Source organism: Melospiza georgiana, chromosome 2 (assembly GCF_028018845.1).
Source record: "Melospiza georgiana isolate bMelGeo1 chromosome 2, bMelGeo1.pri, whole genome shotgun sequence".
NCBI lineage: Eukaryota > Metazoa > Chordata > Aves > Passeriformes > Passerellidae > Melospiza > Melospiza georgiana.
In genome coordinates, this window is record NC_080431.1 from 116,177,283 (window position 1) to 116,197,226 (window position 19,944).

At 41.3% G+C, this 19,944-nt stretch overlaps 1 protein-coding gene across 1 annotated transcript; it reads right to left on the reverse strand.

Annotated features, from left to right (window-relative positions):
• Positions 1–848: 848 nt before the first annotated feature.
• Positions 849–11,937, reverse strand: FAM3B (FAM3 metabolism regulating signaling molecule B). Its single transcript, XM_058018518.1, has 8 exons — positions 11,891–11,937; positions 7,377–7,514; positions 6,503–6,626; positions 5,769–5,827; positions 4,256–4,306; positions 3,482–3,569; positions 2,625–2,757; positions 849–938 (listed from the first exon to the last, which is right to left on the reverse strand). The coding sequence occupies exons 1-8, from the start codon at positions 11,907–11,909 to the stop codon at positions 849–851; spliced, it is 702 nt and encodes a 233-aa protein (XP_057874501.1). The 5' UTR covers positions 11,910–11,937.
• Positions 11,938–19,944: the final 8,007 nt, after the last annotated feature.

Sequence of the window (19,944 nt, forward strand, 5' to 3'; positions counted from 1 at the left end):
GGGGAATAATTAGAATAACAGTGGAATGCTGCAGGAAGCAACTCAAGTTATGGAATCAGCCATACGGGAGATGTCTGAACCACAGGGGGACAAACACCACTTAAGACTGTCCAGACACATGCTGTGCTTTAAAAAAGGGAAATTGAATAAATGTTTCTACAGCTTCCTTTCAATCATGTGCTTGATTCTATATTTAACATGAACAACACTTAGGCTTCCATAAAGTCCCTACATTTTTTAATGTAAGTTGAACTTAAAGGAAGAAAAAAAATTAAATCAAACTATGTAGATTTGCAGCTTGAATTTGGCAAAATAATTCAAGTAACTGGATCTTTACATGTTAGCATTGCTGTTCTGTGTTGCCAACATCACTAAAAGCAGCTCAACAAATATGCCTGCTCTTGCCATTCTTTCTCTCAACAGAAGAATGTTATTAATAAACTGACATCAAAGTAATTTGCTGTATTGCAAACGGTTTTAGATTGCAATTTAGACTAAGTGCTGTTTGTGTATTAGTATTTAAAGGGAACCAAAAGAAAAGACATACGAAAAAGAAACAAGTAAAACCAAAGCCCTAAAAGTATTAATGACAATCTATACTCACTTTCACAAATCCTGGCATTTTATGACTGAGTTCCTGAACACTGCATTTCCAAACCAGACTATTTTATTTTCACTTCTTATCAAAATACCTGTTTGCTTTCAGATTAGAATAAAACCACAGAGAGCGAAGATAGTTTAAAAGCTGTGCATTTGACTTGTATAATTGGTTGAGTTCTGGAGGCAATTCATTACAGTCATAGGTATAAAAATATAGAATTGTCTTTATTAATGAGGTATGCATTTGTTCAGATCAGGTCTCTTGGGATACAGCCCTCTATTTGGATTTCAGCTGGCCAGCCTTTGTATCTGTTCTTTGTCTGGTCAGAGTGGTTTATCTGTAAAAATAAAATAAATTTAAAAAAAATTCAGTATCTCTTTTTTTCTATTTATATATCAGTTTCTCAAATCTTATACAAGAGGAGGGGGTAATGAAGGAGGATTGGGAAGCTGAGGAGAATGTTGCACATCTTGCTTAACATAATGGGTGAAGATTGTGCCAGTTCCTCTCTTACACGGAGTGCTTTATTTATTTCACAGATGGCTATCATGACATACACTAAACTGATTATCTTTGTCCAGCAGAAGCTCTGAAATGTGAAGAATATTGCAAAAATATTCTGCACCAACACAACCTAGGAGTGACCTGCTGGGAAAAAGCTCCATGGGGAAGGACCTGGGGACAATAGCTGTCCCTGCCCAGCAGAGACCAACGAAGCCAATGGTGTCCTGGGGTCATTGGGATGGGCACTGCCAGCAGGTCAGGGCTGACCCTGCCCCTGTGCCCAGCCCTGGGGGCACCTCTGGCTGCTGTGCCCAGCTCTGGCTCCTCAGCACAGCAGGGCCAGGAGCTCCTGGAGCTGAGCAAGGGCCTGGAGCAGCTCCGTGCCCAGGAAAGGCTGAGGGAGCTGGGGCTGCTCAGCCTGGAGAGGAGCCCCAGGGAGAGAGAGGGGCTGTCCCTGTGTCCATCCCTGTGTCTGTCCCTGGCTGTCCCTGTGTCTGTCCCTGTGTCTGTCCCTGTCTGTCCCTGTGTCTGTCCCTGTGTGTAGAGCTCAGAGCAGGCCCAGGCTCTGCTCCAGGCCCAGCAATGGCCCCAGAGCCACGGGCAGGGCCTGAGCCCAGCAATTCCCCTCACAGGAGGCACAACTTCTGCCCTGGGCAGTGCCCAGCCCTGAGCAGAGACCAGAGGGGCTCTGGGGGCTCCTCCTGGGGACATTCCAGAGCCACCTGGACCCAGCCCTGTGCCCTGTGCTCTGGGATGGCCCTGCTGGAGCAGGGAGGTGGCACCAGGGACCCTCTGTTGGCCCTTCCAGTCTGACCATTCTGTGATCCAGTGATATTCTGGGAAAAGCACCCCACTGTGGAACTTTGACAAGGCTGTGGAGGGAATCAGCATTGTGGTATTTTTGGGGTCCCCAGGATGAAGGAGGAATTGAGAATCTGACTCCCTGTTCCTAGAAGGCTAATTTATTATTTTATGTACTTATATTAAAGAATGCTGTACTAAAACTATACTAAAGAATAGAGAAAGGTTACAGACAGAAGGCTTAACAAGATACTAATGAAAAACCTGTGACTCTCTCCAGAGTCCCAACACAGGTGGACTGTGATTGGTCATTAAGCAAAAACAATTCACATGTTGGATAAACAATCTCCAACCACATTCCAAAGCAGCAAACCCAGGAGAAACAAACGAGATAATATTATTTTCATTTTTCTCAGAGGCTTCTCAGCTTCCCAGGATAGAAATCCTGGCAAAGGGATTTTTCAGAAAACATGACAGAGACACAGCATCATCAAAGGATCTGAACTCTGTGTTGGATTTTCTCATTTCTGTCTGCCTCAGTCCATGATGAGCATGATTGGGCTTACAGAAACTGAACATAACAAGGGCACAGATGCAAACAGAAATCTCTGTGAAAAACAGTATCTTTAGTCTTCCTGCAACCTGTGGACAAGTTATTCCCAAAGTTTTTGGTTTTGATATACAGACAAATATAAAGTGAAAATGAAACAAATCTGACCTTTTCTTTTTGGATATCATGTGGCAGAGTGAAGCCTTTGGCAGCTATAAAAACCCAACTTGATCTGAACTTTATATTCTTTATTTCTTTACTTCCCAGTTCTTCTACTAATTTTTTGGCACCATCTTTCAACCTAGGAAAATGTAGTGAAAAAATGAGTGTTAAAAATTCAGGATGTGAAAAATGATGAAAAAGATCATGGCTGATTCATGCTTTACATTCAGCATTAAGCCTGCAGAAGTAAAAATGAGATTTAAATAGTCTTGAGAGCTGTGGTAGCAGCATCACATTGAATTCACAGAGAGAATTGAATTTATAAAATTTTTTCCTTCTCAGTAAGTGACTGATATTAATACAACCTGTTTGTAATAGCATAGCAGAAAGGAAAATGTATATCAAATACTGTCTGGTGCTTCAGTCCTTCCTAAATAAGGACAAAGGTATCAAACATGGATTAAGCATTTTCCTGAATAATACTATATTATGAACTCAGCTAAAAACCCCCAAAGATTCAAAAGCACCTGAAAAATCAGATTATGATGGTAGAAGGAACGCAGACTAGAGACATCATAATTGGAGGTGTGGATAAATAACATTTCAAAGTAAAGAAGATTGTGACCCAGAGGTAACAGCAACATTTGGAGTGCTTTTAAACAACATAATATCTACCCATCCTAGGGAGCACCAACACACAGATATGTGTAATCATGGAAAAGTCATGGAATTAAAACTTTTAGACAAGAAGTGAGAGAACAACTCTGAGTGCAGAATGGAATTTACCATTCCTTTACACCAATTCCCAACATGAATTTTCCAACTTTTCACCTCTCTGCCCCGCAGGCTCCATAACCTCCTACCTGGTGCTGCCATCATCATGAGTGGCCATCAGAAGGAGGGTCCCTTCTGGTGCTTTCCTGATGAAATCCATCATCTCCCCTGAGTGGTCTGTGGAGTCATAATAACACAAATTATTAGAATAACAGAATAACCAGAATAACATAGCTGCTTATTCCTGGCACACACATCACATTCCTTCTCCTGCACCCACAGTCACCAGCATTTTTATGGAGTCAGGGAATCACCTTCCCGTGCCTCAGAGCATTCTGGTTCTCCTCACTAATAGGGAAGGAAATTTGCCATTCAAAGTACAGAAAATGTGTTAAAAGCTATTCTTAAAGTAGATAATCTTTCCAGCTATGTGGAATGATGTTAAGAGACAGATAAGCAAATTTCCTATGATGATTTTATAACTAAAATAAAACAAGATATGACAGGAAAAGGAATTTTGCTGAGTGAAGTATCTGGATGTCATATCTCTTTAGGTGCTATTCCTACCAGACTGAAATAATGGAGACCAAAGAAAAAGACAAAACAAAAAAGGGGAAAAGAACAAGATAATTTAACAAAAAAGATCATTAACTATCTCAACCAACAGGAGAAATTCAGCTTTTCAGGCTAAATTTGTCATCATATCTGGCCAGAACATATTTCATGAATACAGCAGCTGTTTGTTTCTAGCTGATCCCTGTTGAGAATACAAAGTCAAACAGGAAAGAGGACGATAATTACATGAATCTGTCTTTTCTTAATGCAGAAACACTAACAAAAACTCTGTTGGACTCTTTTCTTACCTCTTGCCCACATTTCAAAAAATTTTGTCGAAATGAGTTCTCCTGTTTTATCTGCAATTAAAAAAAAAATCTAAATGTGAGCAAATATTATTTTATTCAATAGGCAAACCTAGAATTTTCAGCTAAAGCTAGACATCCCTAATTTTGAGTATTATTTGGCTTCTTTTGTTTCAGTTCTTAAATTGGAAGAAATATGAAATAACAAGTTTAAGATTTGGGGAGAATATTTTGTTTTGCATAGTCTCTGAATCATCAAAAGTGACTAAAAATTTTTATTTCTTCTTATTTAAAATAATTTTCTCGTGTGTGCTTCCATGTTTTTATATCTAAATATAATATAATAGGTCACAGCTGTAGATAGGAAAATTGGTTAAGCCTAAGACTATTTGAATGAGCTTAATTCTATTCTGTGCAGTGTTTGAGATGTTTAACCTTTCATCCATAAGGCACTAATTAAGAACAGTCATTATCTTGCCTGATCTAATTAGTGGACATGTAAAAAAATATATTTTTCTACAGACTGGTGCAGGATAATGGACAGATTTACCTGCTCTATTTGCTTGTGCCTTCTTGCTTGTGCCTTCAAGATGAGTATTTCTCCTCTTACTTTCATTTTAAACTCATTTTTGTATTTTATACCCAGGAAAGATTTTATGATTGTTGGAAAAAAAGGGGCAGTAGTTTACTGGGGAAAAATTTGTAACAGATTCTTGTCAGTGGTTAATTTAATCCTCAGCAAAATCATACAAGTTTAGACAAAGTCAAGATCTTGCTTAGCAATAGTGAGACAAAAAAAAATTAAAATATAAGTGTTTTGTGATCAAAGCCAGCTTGACTGTGCCTGTGAACTCCCTTTTTTCCCCCTCCCCCACAAGATTTAGGCATTCATTTTTTTCCTGGACCCATTATTGAATACACTGCACTTCATCACCCTTCCCATTCATCTAAATCATAATTTAGGATTTAGGTGCCTCTAAACCTAGAATAAAGCACACCTGCCGCTTCCAGTGCTTTTACTGTAAGCAAGTGGTAGTTTAATATTAATTCAAGTTTGTCTTTCTGTATCATGAACAAGTGTGGAAAAGGAATTTGTACCATGGCTACACCTTGGCAGAACTGCAACTCTCAGTTCCTGCCTCCCCCTTATCAGTGAGCAGCAGATATAATTTATCAAGGACTGAAGCTGAAAGCTGAGTCCTGCTGCTGGAGATCACAAATATTCTTGCTGTGCTACAAATCTTTTGTCTAATAAAATACATCTGTGTGCCCATTTTCTATTCTGTTTTCCTCTATTGATTATGAACATGTCTCTTGTTTACCCAGAAGACTGTTTTTATCACACAGATTTGTTTTTCTTACATTCATGTGAACCAGGTTTGCAATATTTTCCTTTCCCTTCCATACTAGATGGTAAAAAAACCCACAAAACAAAATATCCAATCCCCCCAAGAACACGGGTAATTTATTGCAGTACAAAAGTATGTCTCTCTCTAAGATTTTTTCTTTTACTTACAATTCACAATGGCAATGTTTATACCACTTCTAACTTCATAATTCTCTTCATTTATAAACCTGGAATTGAAATAAATACAATATCAGTAAAAGACACCTGTCCAGAAGCTCTGTGCAAAGTTATGTTTACCAGCGCGAAGTAATTTTCTCATACTTATGTTTTCTTCAGTTATTTAATTCAAAACTCTATTGTAAACAAGAGCTTAAAAATCTTGCACAGTGTATCAGTAAGTTTCGTTCAACAATGACTCTTTCAAAATGAGCCAGATCAAGAAAATATTTCCCACATTTGCAGCCAGGAAGATAAAGGAGGAAAAAAACCCCAAACAAACAAGATGAGGTGTTTTTGTGACTGTACTCTCTGTGGATTATGTCTCCAGGAAAGGTCACTGCAAGGTTTTGAAGTTATTTCACCTGTCCAGTTTGAAAAGCTGTGAAAGAATCTGACTTTCAGAAGGTGCTGAGCAGTCAGAATTCTGTAAATCCTGCACCATGAAAATTAAAAATCCTGCTGAAAACTAACCATGTCTGCAGCTTATATAGAAGAACAAAGAAAATCACTGGATATTAGGTTTAAAAAAAAAAAAAGACAGAAGAAGAAGAGTTAAATACTGTCAGATAAATTCTGAAGTTTTCCACCAGAATGGAGCCCCTGGTAGGAGCTCAGTTGCTGCTACTCAGCCCAAATATCTTTACAAAGCACTGGATTAGGTGTAAAGTTAGAATGGTACTCACTCCTCATCCTCAAAACAAATTTTAGGCCTCCTCTGTTTGCCACCACCACTGAGGATGCGATAGACAAAGTTCCCAGGTGGGCAGGGAGCCCAGAGGCCACACTTCTGCCTTCTGGGGGCTGGGGCTGCAACAGCAAAGAGGAAAAAATGTTTTATTGGATGCAGCATGAACAATTTCAACATGGGATGAACCCCCTAAAGCCAACCTGCTGAACTCAAACATCTGAACGCAGAATCCTGGGATCGTGGCAACTTCATCACAGGTTGGTTTGGGCTGGAAGTTATCATTGATTCCAAAGAGGTATAATCCAAAAAAATTGAAAATAAGGTAATTATTATCTGCTATTCCACATAACAGGAAATAAGAGCTACCAGGATGAAGGTTTCCTGCTTGAAGTGAATAGTTATCATTCTTATTTTAAGACCTCTTTTCACACAATAACTTAGTCATAGAATGACAAAAATATACACAGTAAACCACCTGGTCAGAGTAGAGCTAAAAAATAATGAGAATTTACTTACAAAGTTTAGTTAGTGGTTCAGCTGTTTATCATAAATATAAATTACGTGCAATAGAAACAAAGCTGCAGCTTTGCACTCTTTTGCCCAGAAGTAAATTAGTTGTTCTTACATCAGTGTTCAAATAATTACTTTTGTACATTTGCAAAACTAGGCTGACATTGTGTTTCTTCAAAAACAGTGTCTAAGAAAAGGTTTAGCTTTTCTTTAATTAACTTTACAGTCAACTTCATTCTTGTAATAGCACATACAAATGATTTCTTAGCTAACAAGCCATTTATTATTTAGCACATAAATACACAATATCAGATACAGTATAAGAAAGAAAAAAAAAGGAAATAAATACAACTACATACCCCTCAACACTGGTTTCTTTCCAATCTCTTGAAGTCCAGCAATAGATACTGTATTTTGGGGTACATGAACAGCAAGAAAGTATCCCAAATACCAAGCAGCCAAGGATGTCAACAGGAATCCAAATAATCTCAGAACAACTGTGAGGGGGAAAATAAAAAGGATAAAAACCCACCCAACAAAAAACATAAAAATGTTTTCATAGCAACACAAAAAATCTTGTTATTTTTTCTGGCACTGATACACAAACTGGCTGGTTTTTGTTTGATTCACTGTGCTAACCACAGCCTTCAGAGATGTGGCAATGGAGTATTAGGTGAATTCCTATCTCCAAGGACAACCCCTTTTGTTTCTAAAACTTGATCTTCAAGCAGAAAATTCCCCCAATCACTCTCTTCAATCCACATCCATAGCATCTCGAAGGAACACAAAGTTTAACTCAATCCTTGTACGATTTTTGACTCTGAAAAGTAAATACTGGCTACTACAGAGGTGTTTTGCAGTTACCGTTTATTTTTTGAGACATGCAAACATTCCAGGAATTGTTTTAAATACTGACCAAGCAGGGAATTCCCTGCACCCACATTTTTAACATGCTGGGTAAAAAGAGCATAGCCCAAACAATCCCCTTCACACAATGAGCTCTCGCTGCATTCACAGAATCACCGAATAATCTGGGTTGGGAGGGACCCTCAATCTAATTAATTAATCTAATTTGCCCTTCTTTCAATGAGCAGGGAATTCTTCAGCTGCATCAGGCTGCTCAGAGCCCTGCCCAGCCTGACCTTGGGTATTTCCAGGGATGGGACAGCCACCTCCTCCCTGGATAACCCGTGCCAGTGTTTTAGCACCTTGCTGTGGAAGGTTTCCTCCTCCTATTGAAAATCTGCCTTTCCTCAACACCAGAAGTGCTGACAGCTTTCCTGATGAAACACACCACCGAATTTATGATGCTAAAGTAGGAAATATCACACTGCAGCAGCGGAATAGGTTGCTTTAGAGGCATGAGTCACTTCCTGATCTGCAAAGAACCATCCTTCAAAACAAGGGTCTGTTAAAGTGAAAGTTATTCATTTTGTAGTCCTAAAAACTGATTTCAACAGGACCAATGCCCAAAACTATGCAGTATGTTTACTTTGCCAGCTCTCTAGAAAATATCTTGTATTATCCAGTCTGAACCTTCCTTATAACTGTTTACACTCATGAGATAATTCTCTCCTTTCCTTCTTTGAACTGTCTTTTATAAACATTAAGATTTCTGCCCTACCCTTTCTCCAGAATAAGGCCAGATTTTTCACTTGTCCTCCTCAAGTCCTGTTTTGCGAGTTCTGCCACTCCTGTGAATTCTGACCAATTGGTCTGCATCCAAATTCTGTTATTCTAGTTATTCATGCCAGAAGGAACTTTGATTTTTTTTTTTTTTCCGGAAGAGCAGACTTTATTCACACAGGTTCTGTTGATAATCTACCATAAAGACAGATTTTTTCCCTCTCTAGCTACTCCCTCTTTGTATTTCTCCACGTCGTTATTCCTGCATTCTCTCAGCTTTAAAAATAAAAAGTCCAATGAAACATTGCAGAAACATTTGTGTGACTGCAGGGAAAATATTGTGAAAACTGGCTGTGTTTTCATCAAAGGATTAAGTTTGAGTAAGTAATGTAATGGATCTTCAGCTATTATGAATTTCCCTGTGTATTACTCATGAGAAATCTCTCACTCCACCACGAGTAGTGGTGCAAACCCACACTAAAATAATACTGAAATTACTCTGACACATCATTTGAGCAGTGATGTGAGCACAAACACTGACAAAGTCCACATGCACAAATCAGGAAGCTGCTGGAACCAAGCAGAATGACCTTAGCTCTTTCTCAATATTAAAAAAAATTGCCAGATTTATATACAAAATATATTTAATTAATACAGGAGGCCAAGTCACAAGTTTCAAAGACAAAACCCTGGAAGAATGAAGCAAAAATGACAATTTCATTGGGAGATTTCAGTGACTATTTTTGGGGAGAGGATGGAGCGTGGTGCATTGCAAATATCTGTGAGAGCACCAGTCAGGTTTTGTTTTGCTCATTCCACAGTTAGCATGGCAGGTTTACCTTTACAATATATTTGCACTATTTTTCATCCTTATTATGGAGCAACTCTGTTGCAAAACAGGCTCAACAGTGCAGCATTTTATCTAAATAGAAGAGAAAGTACGATGTCTAACTGCTGTTATGCCTGATGTTGTTCCCTGGTGGAAATCATGGAACAGATTATCCTGCGTGTGATCACGTGGCACAAACATGATAACCAAGGGACCAGCAAGGGTTTAGGAAAGGCAGGTCCTGCCTTACCAACCTGATCTCCTTTTCTGACCCCCCTGGGGGATGTGGGGAAGGCTGTGGATGTTGTGTGCCTGGACTTCAGCAAAACCTTTGACACATCTCCCACACATCTGGAAAAGCTGCAGCCCAGGCCTGGACAGGTGCACCTTCCCTGGGTTAAGAATTGTCTGCTCAGGGGTTTTGGGGGATGGTGCCACACCCAGTCCTGAGTGCTTCCCCCAAGGATTAATTCTGGGGCTGGTCAGGTTCAATGTCTTTATTGATGATCTGGGTGAGGAGATCAAGAGTTCAATTGCACACTCAGTTTGCAGACAACACAAGGTTGGGTGGGAGTGTTGATCTGCTGGAGGGCAGGAAGGCTCTGCAGAAGGATCTGGACAGGCTGGATCAATGGGCTGAGGCTTGGGTCAGGAACAGGGTGGCCACAGGAGCAGGACCTGCCTGTATTGGGCACTGGTGAGGCCACACCTCGAGTCCTGTGTCCAGTTCTGGGCTCCTCACCACAAAAAAGGCATTGAGGGGCTGGAGTGTGCCAGAACGGAGCTGGAGCCCCAGGAGGGGCTGAGGGAGCTGGAAGGGGCTGAGGCTGGAGCAAAGGAGGCTCAGGGGCCCTCGTGGCTCTGCACAAGTCCCTGCCAGGAGGGCACAGCCGGGGGGGTCGGGCTCTGCTGCCAGGGAACAGGGACAGGAGCAGAGGGAGCGGCCTCAGGCTGGGCCAGGGCAGGCCCAGCTGGGACAGCAGCAGCAATTTGCCCATGGAAAGGGAGCTCAGGCCTTGGAATTGCCCAGGGAGCTTTGCAGTGCCCATCCCTGGAGGAGTGAAAGAAACAACTGGATGTGGCACTCAGTGCTACTCTCCATTTCACAGAGCGGTGATCAATCAAAGGCTGGACTTGATGATCTTGGAGGCTTTTCCCAACCTAAATAGTTCTGTGAACCTATAATATATTCTGTATTTTATTTAGAACTATGCCTTTTAAGGCTCAATAGATTTCCCAACTGTCCATAGTTTGTACCTGGTTCTCAAAACTCACAGTATATTTTCACTGTCAACCAACTTTTGCTTTTGCTTTCTGGGACTCAGAAGGCATCAAGAGATTTCATTGACCCAAACTGCTGGGTCCGGCTGGCTCTCTTAGGTTTACTGAGGTTATTTATCCTGCACACATACATTCATTTTTGGGTTTCTCCACTGCGCAAACCTCTACACAGTTAACAGCAAAGCCATAAGCTCAGACAAAGTTAAGGTAATCAAGAGCACAATAAAGCACAAAGTGCAGCCTGCATGCAGGGAAGTCAGACTGTGCTTTTGTTGATATTGGAGGCTGTTTTTGCTCAGCACCAAGGAGCACCATGGGGACACTGAGCTACAGAGGTGTTGCTGTGCCTCCCTCATTCCATTTCTGCCATGGAGGAGCTCCCTGAGAGTTCCATCTTGTCACTGCCACGAGGCAGGGACACTCACGATACTCACAGTGCCAGGCAGAGGAGGTGGCAGAGAGAAGCCAGGAGGAAGGACAGTCAGGATGGAGGTGTGGCAGGACATGTAAAACGGCAGAGCATAAGGAAAAATGCCAGAATCACAGATTATGCCGAGTTTGAAGGGACCCACAAGGATCATCCAGTCCAACCCCAACAATCCCACCCTGTGCCTGAGAGCGTTGTCCAAACCCTTCTTGAGCTCTGTCAAGTTCAGTGCTCCCTTCTTCCCTGGGGAGCTGTTCAGCGCCCAACCACCCTCTGGGTGAAAAACCCTTCCCTAAAATCCTAATATCTCCCTATCCTACTATCTCCTCTCCCATGAGAGAGTTTCCTGCCCTTCCCTCGTGTCCTGTGTCAGCATTTCCACCTTTCAGCAGCTCCCAATTTCCCTCGGCCCTCAGGCGCCTCTTGGCAACAACTCAATCACTAAATACAAGCCCAGGACGGGGTTATTCTGTATTTAGCTGATCCCAAACCCCTACGCAGCCACACCTCGCTAACACACACCCATCTGCACACAGCTGGGCTTGAACACAGGAAAAAAAACTAAAAAAAGACAATATATTTAAGACCCGAGCATGACTTATTCCAGACTAAGAGCTGGGTTTTGAGCTGGCATCAGCCCTCTCGCCCTTTCCCCTTGGCCATGGGGGTCTCATCCCGCCCGGAGCGGCTCCGGGGCGCATCCTACTCACAGTGCCGGGTCAGCTTCATTATTCCTCCTCCTCCTCCTCTTCCTCCTGCCCGTCCCTCTCGCAGCCTTCCCCTGCCAGCACCGGGAAGAGCGGGAAGGGGAGCGGCTGCCTGTAAGCGCCGCACCGCCCCGTTAAACAACTTTAAATTATTCTCCGCAGAGAGCACCCAGCTGGCCCGCGGGACAGGAGAGCACATGTGCCACTCATTTCCTTCTTTTTCCTTTTCTTTTTCCCTCATCTTTTCCTTTTCCTTTCCCTCTTTTTTCTCTTTCTTTCCTTTATCGCTTTCTCTTTTTCTTTCCTTTCTCTCTTTCTCTCTCTCTTTTCTCTTTCTTTCCTTTCTCTCTTTCTTTTTCTCTCTTTTTCTCCTTATTTTTCTCTCCCTTTCTCCCTTCCTTATTTCTTCTTCTCCTTTCCTGCTGTGCTGTGGGTCCTCACAGATCATCTGCTCCCAACCCCACTTCCATGGCCAGGGAACGTCCCCCTGTATCAGGTTTCTCAAGCTTTGGACGCTTCCAGGGATGGGGCAGCGCCCCACCACCCTCACAGGGAAGAATTTCTTTCTAATATCCAACCTATCCTGAGTTTGGATCCATTCTCCAGGTGAACCAATTATTTTTGAGTCTGCTGAACCCAACCCAGGGCTTTTTCCATTGGAGACCCCTCCTCCTTTTTCCACAGCTCTGGGATGACACAATTTCCACCATGAGCCCACCCTTCCCCTTGGCTCATCTTTTCTTGTGTACCAGGTGTTGTGCACCATCACCTGGGGGTTTCCTTCCTGCTGGGGTAGCTGGGTCACTAATTTTCATTTAGAGAACTGTGGCAGTACCAGTTGTGGGTTTCTCTGGGTCTGGATTGAAGGCACTTGAGATGGTGTTTCATGTTCACACTCAGGTGTTTATTATTTCTTATCAGTAAAACAGTCTCACTGCTGTGAGTTCTGCAGCTTTTCATTGGAAGGCACAAAATGGCCAAACAATCTCTTGTTCAAGGTCTTTTAAGACTAACCTATCCAATGAAGAACTGACACCTGGATTATTTCCCCTTTTACCCCAATAACTGATCCCAAAGAGCTGCAATGGGGACTTTTCTGCCCAGTTACAAAATGCCACCCAAACCCATGGAGAAGAAGGAAGAAGCAGCATGAAGAGGAAACCCAGGACAACACCCTGTGCCCTCCATCTTGCTTCCATCCACAACACACTAAAAACCCCAAAACCTCAATTTCTCACCAAGTGATACACCTACACTGCTCTCTATAATCTATTTCACACTTTTGTGGATTCTGGTCTATCTTGAAGTTTAGGAAACTTTCTCCATGAATGAGGGTCAAAGTCCCTGAGCACTGGGTTTCCACAGAAAACCACTCAAACTACTCTGTGATTCTGCAGTTGCCCTTAAAACCTCTCAGATTTAGTTTCCACTAAGCTCTTTCATTCCCTCTGCCTCTAATGATGCACAGGAATGATGTTTAGCTCAGCAAACAAATGAATAAAATCCTGCAGGAGGGCTCATATAGGAACTGCAGCCAGAGTGGGGCTTTTGCATTCCTCCCAGGGCACTGCTGAAAGCTGTAAATGTTTGCAGTCCCTCCAGGAGAGGTGTTTCTTGTCCTTGTCTGTGAGTTGTATATTATAATACCCTGTAAATTGCAGGTAAAACCTAAGGGAGTAATTGCTGCAGGTTATTTTCAAATGTACTGGAGCTTGCAAATGAAAAAGCAACGTCCCACAAAACCTGGGTGTGTGAATAATTAAAGAGGTAACATGGGACAAATAAACTTAAGCAATGAGAAGCATTGGACAGAAAGTAAAAAGAGTTATGAGGTGGCAAGAGGAAGTTAAGGACAACACTAGGCTGACATACTTTTTAAAATATGCAGTTACTTCTGCAGGAAGTGTTAACCTGCATAAGAAAATGATGCCTCTGTTAATAAATGATTGAAACTGTTGAAGACTGCACTTCTAGCCCTTAAAGTAACAATAATCCAGTTGTTAACCCAAAACACTGTATGGTAACCAAATGAAAAATTCATATATTTTTATTAAAGCAAGGAATATTAACTAGGAGTTGGGATAATTTAGTTTTGAAATAAATTTATTGTTTGAGTAGTGGTGGGTCACAGATTTCATAGGGAAAAATTTTAAGCCCTCAGGAACTTTGTCACCACCTCAATACAGTGAAAAACCCACTTCACTGGCCATCAGTGGCTATAGGAAAAAATGAAATTTTGCCTGCTTTTACCCACAAGAAAAGTGTAGCAGTATCTTTTTCATTACTGCCTAAACTACATGGAACTACACCCAGGCATTTGCTCCAAATCCTGGTTTGCTGGCCTGCCAAATCCCCCCAGTGGCTGAGGGGATTTTAAGTGCCTAAGGAAGAGGGGAAGAGGAAACTCTAAAATGTTTTACTTCATGTATGTCTTTTGTATCTGCAAAAAAAACCAAGCTACACTTTTTTCTTTAGTGATTAATCAAAGATGCGGGGTGCAAAACCCTTCTGAAGGATCATTTCTGATTTCATCCTGCAGATTCCTCTAAGATTTCAAATTCATTCTGTACTTTGAAATCTTAGAGGAAAAAACTTACAAAATATGAATCTGCTCTCTCAACTCCTGTGAGGCTGTGAGACCCTTTGGTGATAAGCAGGACAGGAAATCTACTCAGGAAACAAATGACACCGAATGGAGCAGCTGGGTGCATCTACAGGGTCTTACTCTTGTCTTATCACCACAAGACCCAGTCTGCAGAGGAGGTTTATGGTCTGAGCCAGTTAAAACTGCACCACCCAGTTCCTGCTTGCCCTTTGAGCCGTGGCACCAACAGAGGGATTTTCTGCATCCACCTCACTTGACTAACAAATGAGCAGAAGTGTCATGCCAGCCCTTGTAAGAATTTAATTTGTGTTTTCTGCTTGCCCACAAATGGCCAGCAGTGGATTTTCTGTCCTGCCAGGACAAGTTCAAAGAATTTAATGATTTAAAAGGAAGGCAGAGTTAGCAAGGCAGGGGGAGAACGTTGGACTAAATCTTTGCTTGTAGAGCTCAGAATAAGTAAGAAAATAGACCTCCTACATAAAATGTGCAACTGGTGTCTAATTTTACCTAAGACTCGGGGCAGACAAGAACATGCACATGGACAACAGGGGCAGCAGTGTGGAAAAGCAGTTACTTAATTCACCCATAATTCACCATGTGCCTATGCCATAATTTAACTTACCCATAATTCACCATGTGAATTATTGTGGATGCCATAATTCAGCATCCTGTGTGCTGGTGACATGAAGGGGAACATAGAGAAATAGAGATGTAAATGTCTATTATATTAAAACTACTGTTGACTTTTGTTTGGTTTTTTTTTCTGGTTTTTGTTTGTTTCTTTGAGGTTTTTACCCTCCCCCCCCCTTTTTTTAATACCTTCACTGTCTTCATGAAACCCAGGACTATATACTTAAAACAAGATGAGAACTTTTAGATACTTCTTTTGTGGATATAAAGGATTAAATTCACCTTCTCCAAGATAAGCAAAAATGGGTCATTTAACAAAGGGGAAAAAGCAAGCATTGATTACTTTCAGCTGATAAGCTGGAAAACCTGTAAATTTGTGAGTCTGGGGTATTTCTGGCCTGCTGAACAACGAAGGTGGGGCTAATTTGTGTGTTTTTCTTCTGCTTTGTTAATCCAGAGAAACATATGGAGAATATATTGAATTGCACTTGATCCAGATAGAGGTGATACATCAGCAGTCAAAAATAAATCAGCAGTTAAAAATCAGTATAAACCACAAGCCCAGAGAATGTTCAAGGTGTCCAACAATAAAAAGAATCTCATTCAGTAAGAGTACAGAAAGATGAAAGTAATGTTAAATTTACAATTAAAAAGCGCTCAAGGGAAAAGTAAATAGTATTCTTACTCATAGTACTTCAGAACAATTCTGGGTGCATGAAAAGAATTTGAAGAAACATAATACCTTGTCTATTCATAGAAAGCAGTCTCATCTAGCTAACAGCTGTAAAAATCAATACTCTAATATTTGTGTAGGCACTGGCAGCAGAGATCCCTGTATTCTTTGCAATAACCTGTATTTCTTGGGGAGAGCTATTGAATTCCCTAGCCAAACAGATGATGAGTCAAGGTGTAGGCAAGTGGTACTTGTCAGCCTCTACAAGGAAAAAAAAAAACCCCAAAGAAACCACAAGCCATTTATTTTTAAAGAGTTTGTTTTGGTGGAGAAAGGGGAGAATAGTAAATGTTTACTGTTTAAGTGGCCGTCAGAATTACACATTGTACTGGAAATTACACAGAGCACTTACACTGCCAACCTTCACGTATTCGTGTACACGCCACTGTCATTATCAAAAAAAGCTGTATTCTTGCAACAAATTCTTGCTTTTGTGTTTCACACACAAACCTAAAGGCTGTTTTATCTAAACAGGCCAGTTTTCATGGGCAAAGATGAGCCAGGGTGTGGTGGTGTTCACAGGGGTCCCAGGATGAGGGAAAAGAGGGGAACCTCGACTCCATGTTTCAGAAGGCTGATTTATTATTTCATTATATATATTATATTAAAAGAAAATTATATAATAAAACTATACTAAAAGCATAGAAGAAAGGATTTCATCAGAAGGCTAGCAAGAAATAGAAAGGAATGGTAATAAAATCTTGTGACTGACCTGAGAGTCCAAGCCAGCTGACTGTGATTGGCCATTAATTAGAAACAACCACATGAGACCAATCACAGATGCACCTGTTGCATTCCACAGCAGCAGATAATCATTGCTTACATTTTGTTCCTGAGGCCTCCCAGCTTCTCAGGAGGAAAAATCCTAGCAAAAGGATTTTTCATAAAAGGTGTCTGTGACACAAGGGAAGTGTGAACAAACAGTTTTACAGTTTTGGATTCAATGAGCCTGAAGTCTGAGGGCGCTCTGAAGATGATGGTAATTCCAAAAGCATAAGAGAATTTTAAGCACAATAAAAAGAATGAAAAGTTATGAGCAGAGTTGTGTAACAATGGGATCATGGAATGGTTTGGAAGTGGATTTTAAAAATCATCCAGTTCTGATGTGGGCAGGGACAATTTTCTCTAGAACAGGTTACTCAGAGCCCCATCCAACACTTGAACACTTACAGGGATGCAGCATCCACAACTTCTGGGGGACACCTGTGGCAGTAATGGAGAAGCTTTGCTGAATATCAGGACAGAAATAAGCAAAACCTGCCAGCTTTGAAGGAAAAATATTAAACAGTTGGTGCCACTCCTTGTTACTTGACTAATGCCCTCCATTTGCAATATTCACAATAAATATACTGTGCTGCCTTTAGAAAGCTCGGGGCTTAAAATAATGGACTTTGTAAAGAGGTGTTTAGGTGGGGGGAAGAGGGAGATGATAAATGAACAGAAGACCCTAAGCTAAGGACGTTTGAGGATGGATATTAAAAAAAAAAATGAAAGGAACTTTTAAGGGAATTCAGACAAAAAACCAGAAAGTTCTGAAAGGGCTTGAGGCCTTGTGCAGGCTGCCCCAGAGCAGAGGCTGGGCAGAGCTAAAGAATAAAGCAGGGATTTATTCACAGCATCTCCTCCATGGATGCACCTTGGGCAGCACCAGAGCCCAGCCAGGGCTGCACCCAGGATGAACCAAAATGGCCCCAAAATGCACGGCCGGGCACGGGCTCTGTCCCTGGGATCAGTTCTGCTCCATTTGCACCTTGCAGTTCATTGTCCCATTCCAGCTTTAGCCCTGCAGTCCCACCCTGCTTGTTTTTCTCTCTCCAGCCCACGGGGTTTGTGCTCCTGGGCTGAGATTTGGATCATTTGTCCTTGGTGCCCAGCTGGAGCAGGAATTGTTTTGTCTCCCTGCTCTGTGCACAGAGCTCACCATCCCGTTTAGTGTGCAGAAGTTCACACTAAAGCAGCTCAGAATTTGAAAACAGAAAAGTTAAACCTGAAGTTTCGGGTTTCCAAGAGCTGGAAAACGCCGCTTGGGCTCCACCTGGTGAGGAAAGAGCGCGGAGCAGGGATTGGGGACAGGGATTGGGATTTGTGTCCCTTCCCCATCCGCATCCAGGGCAGGAACAGCCCTAAGTCTGACCCGAACCCATCAGCAGCTCCACCTTCTCAGCTTCACGCTTTCTCTGCTCTGCTCTGCCCCGTACTGAAATTAAAAGCTGAAGCAGGATTATCTGTAATTCGGGAATAAACAGGAAAAATCACTTGGGAGCTAAACTTGGCTGCCTCCCCCTCCTGCCAGCATCAGATGGGATCTACACAGCCAGAGAGTCACAGGAGGAATTTGGATGGATATAATTTATCAGCTTTGAAGTTCTTCTTAACAGGATTTTAAAAGACACAGGATAGGTTGAAAGAATTAATCATTTATTTTACGCAGCATAAAATCTGATTTTTTTTTACATAGTGTTTATCTGAAAATGGCAAGACCTGAAAGTACAAAGTATCAATTTTTGGAAAATTGAGTAATGAGGCTTGACAGTAAGTGGGACAGAGATCCTAACATAACCTGAAGATTGAATTAGAAAGACTATACCCCTTTGTTCCAAAGTTTGATCCCATTTTCTTTTCAATGTTAAAAACATTGTCTAATAAAAACAAAACAAAACAACAGGTGAAGAAATGCCTCTGTAAGTTGACCTTAAAGGTGAAATCCTTTCCACACTTCCTGAATAACATAACAGTTATTGTAGTGTTAAAAGCCTTAAAAGATCTCTGCATCTCCATATAAAATTTGCAATAAAAAAGGTGAACTGCCTGTTTTCAGGTAAATCTTCAACACTGAACTTTGTGTAGTTTATGCACACACAGAGTATTGGCTACCAAAGCAATTTTCCCAGCACATATTGCAATAATCCATGCCTTTGTGCTATCAAGAAATTGTTAGCTGTCTTTTCATTACCTCTAAGCATTCTCAACTCTGGTTTTTATACCACAGAATTTTCCAAAGGACAACCATGCTGCAAATAAAGCCATTTAAACATTCAGCTCCATAATCCCTCTCTGAAAACACAGGAATAAACATGCCCTTTTCAGGTTTGACTTGTGAAAATGTGAAAATGTGAAAATTTCCCTCATCAGAGTGGGACAGGATGGGAGGATTGTTACAAACAATGTCTTTATTCAAGTGTTTTGCCTAAATACACATTGCTGTAAAATCAGATAAACTCCGTTGCTCAGATGGAGTTTTTAGGACAAAAAATGTCATGGATGGAGCTCTCAAAGCTCCTTGTGGTTCTGCTCTCCACCTCTGTACTTCCTGAGGATGGAAAAAAAGAAGAAGATACAGGACCAGGGCGTATTTCCAAGTGGGATGTGAAAAAAGTCCAGGGAATGTAGTCAAATACACAAAGGAGCTCTTGGCACACAGTAAAATTCAGGGACCATTGGCACAGGTAAAGTTCTGGCTCCAATTCTTCTCCTAATGGCACTGTGAGTATTTTCAACCTACAGTTAATTTTTAAAGCATTAAGGAACTACTTTAAAACAGGCCTGTGAATGGTAAATAAGAAAAACGTATTTTTTGTTAGAAAGCTAAAATTGGAAAATGGAGACCCTAATCTTTTAACAACTTTTTTTTGGGGAGGGAATGAAAAGGGGTGAATGGCCTAGAAGACAAATCAGAAAAATCAGAGTTACAACCAGCAAATTAGTAGGACAGCGACCATGCTAAAATATGTTTAAGTGATTGTTATAAAATTAAAAAAAAAAAAAAAGGAAGAGAACACTTGTTAAGGGCTACTTATTTTTAAATTCTGAAACTTACCTTTTGTGTTTTACTTTTTGCCTAGCTCAAAAGAAATTCTGTGTGTGCCTTCATGGTCCAATCTAAAAAATTCCCAGTGTTTCAAAGACTATCTGACCACAAAAATCCAGGCAGATACAAACCATTCTTATATTACCACTGCACAGTCATTGATATCAGCATGTTTTATGATTTCCTGTCCTGCTTTTTCCAGATGCCACAGCTGGGGGGGAAAACCAGCACTGAGTTACACGGAGAGGGGAATATTCAGCAGCTGGGCAATGATCCTACCC

What these genes read in the sequence shown, in the direction of transcription:
- FAM3B (XM_058018518.1), bottom strand. An exon ending in AAACATTGCCATTGTGAATT is followed by an intron (nt 4,307 to 5,768) that starts GTAAGTAAAAGA and finishes TTTTAATTGCAG; the next exon opens with ATAAAACAGGAGAACTCATT. An exon ending in TTTTGAAATGTGGGCAAGAG is followed by an intron (nt 3,570 to 4,255) that starts GTAAGAAAAGAG and finishes ATGACTCCACAG; the next exon opens with ACCACTCAGGGGAGATGATG.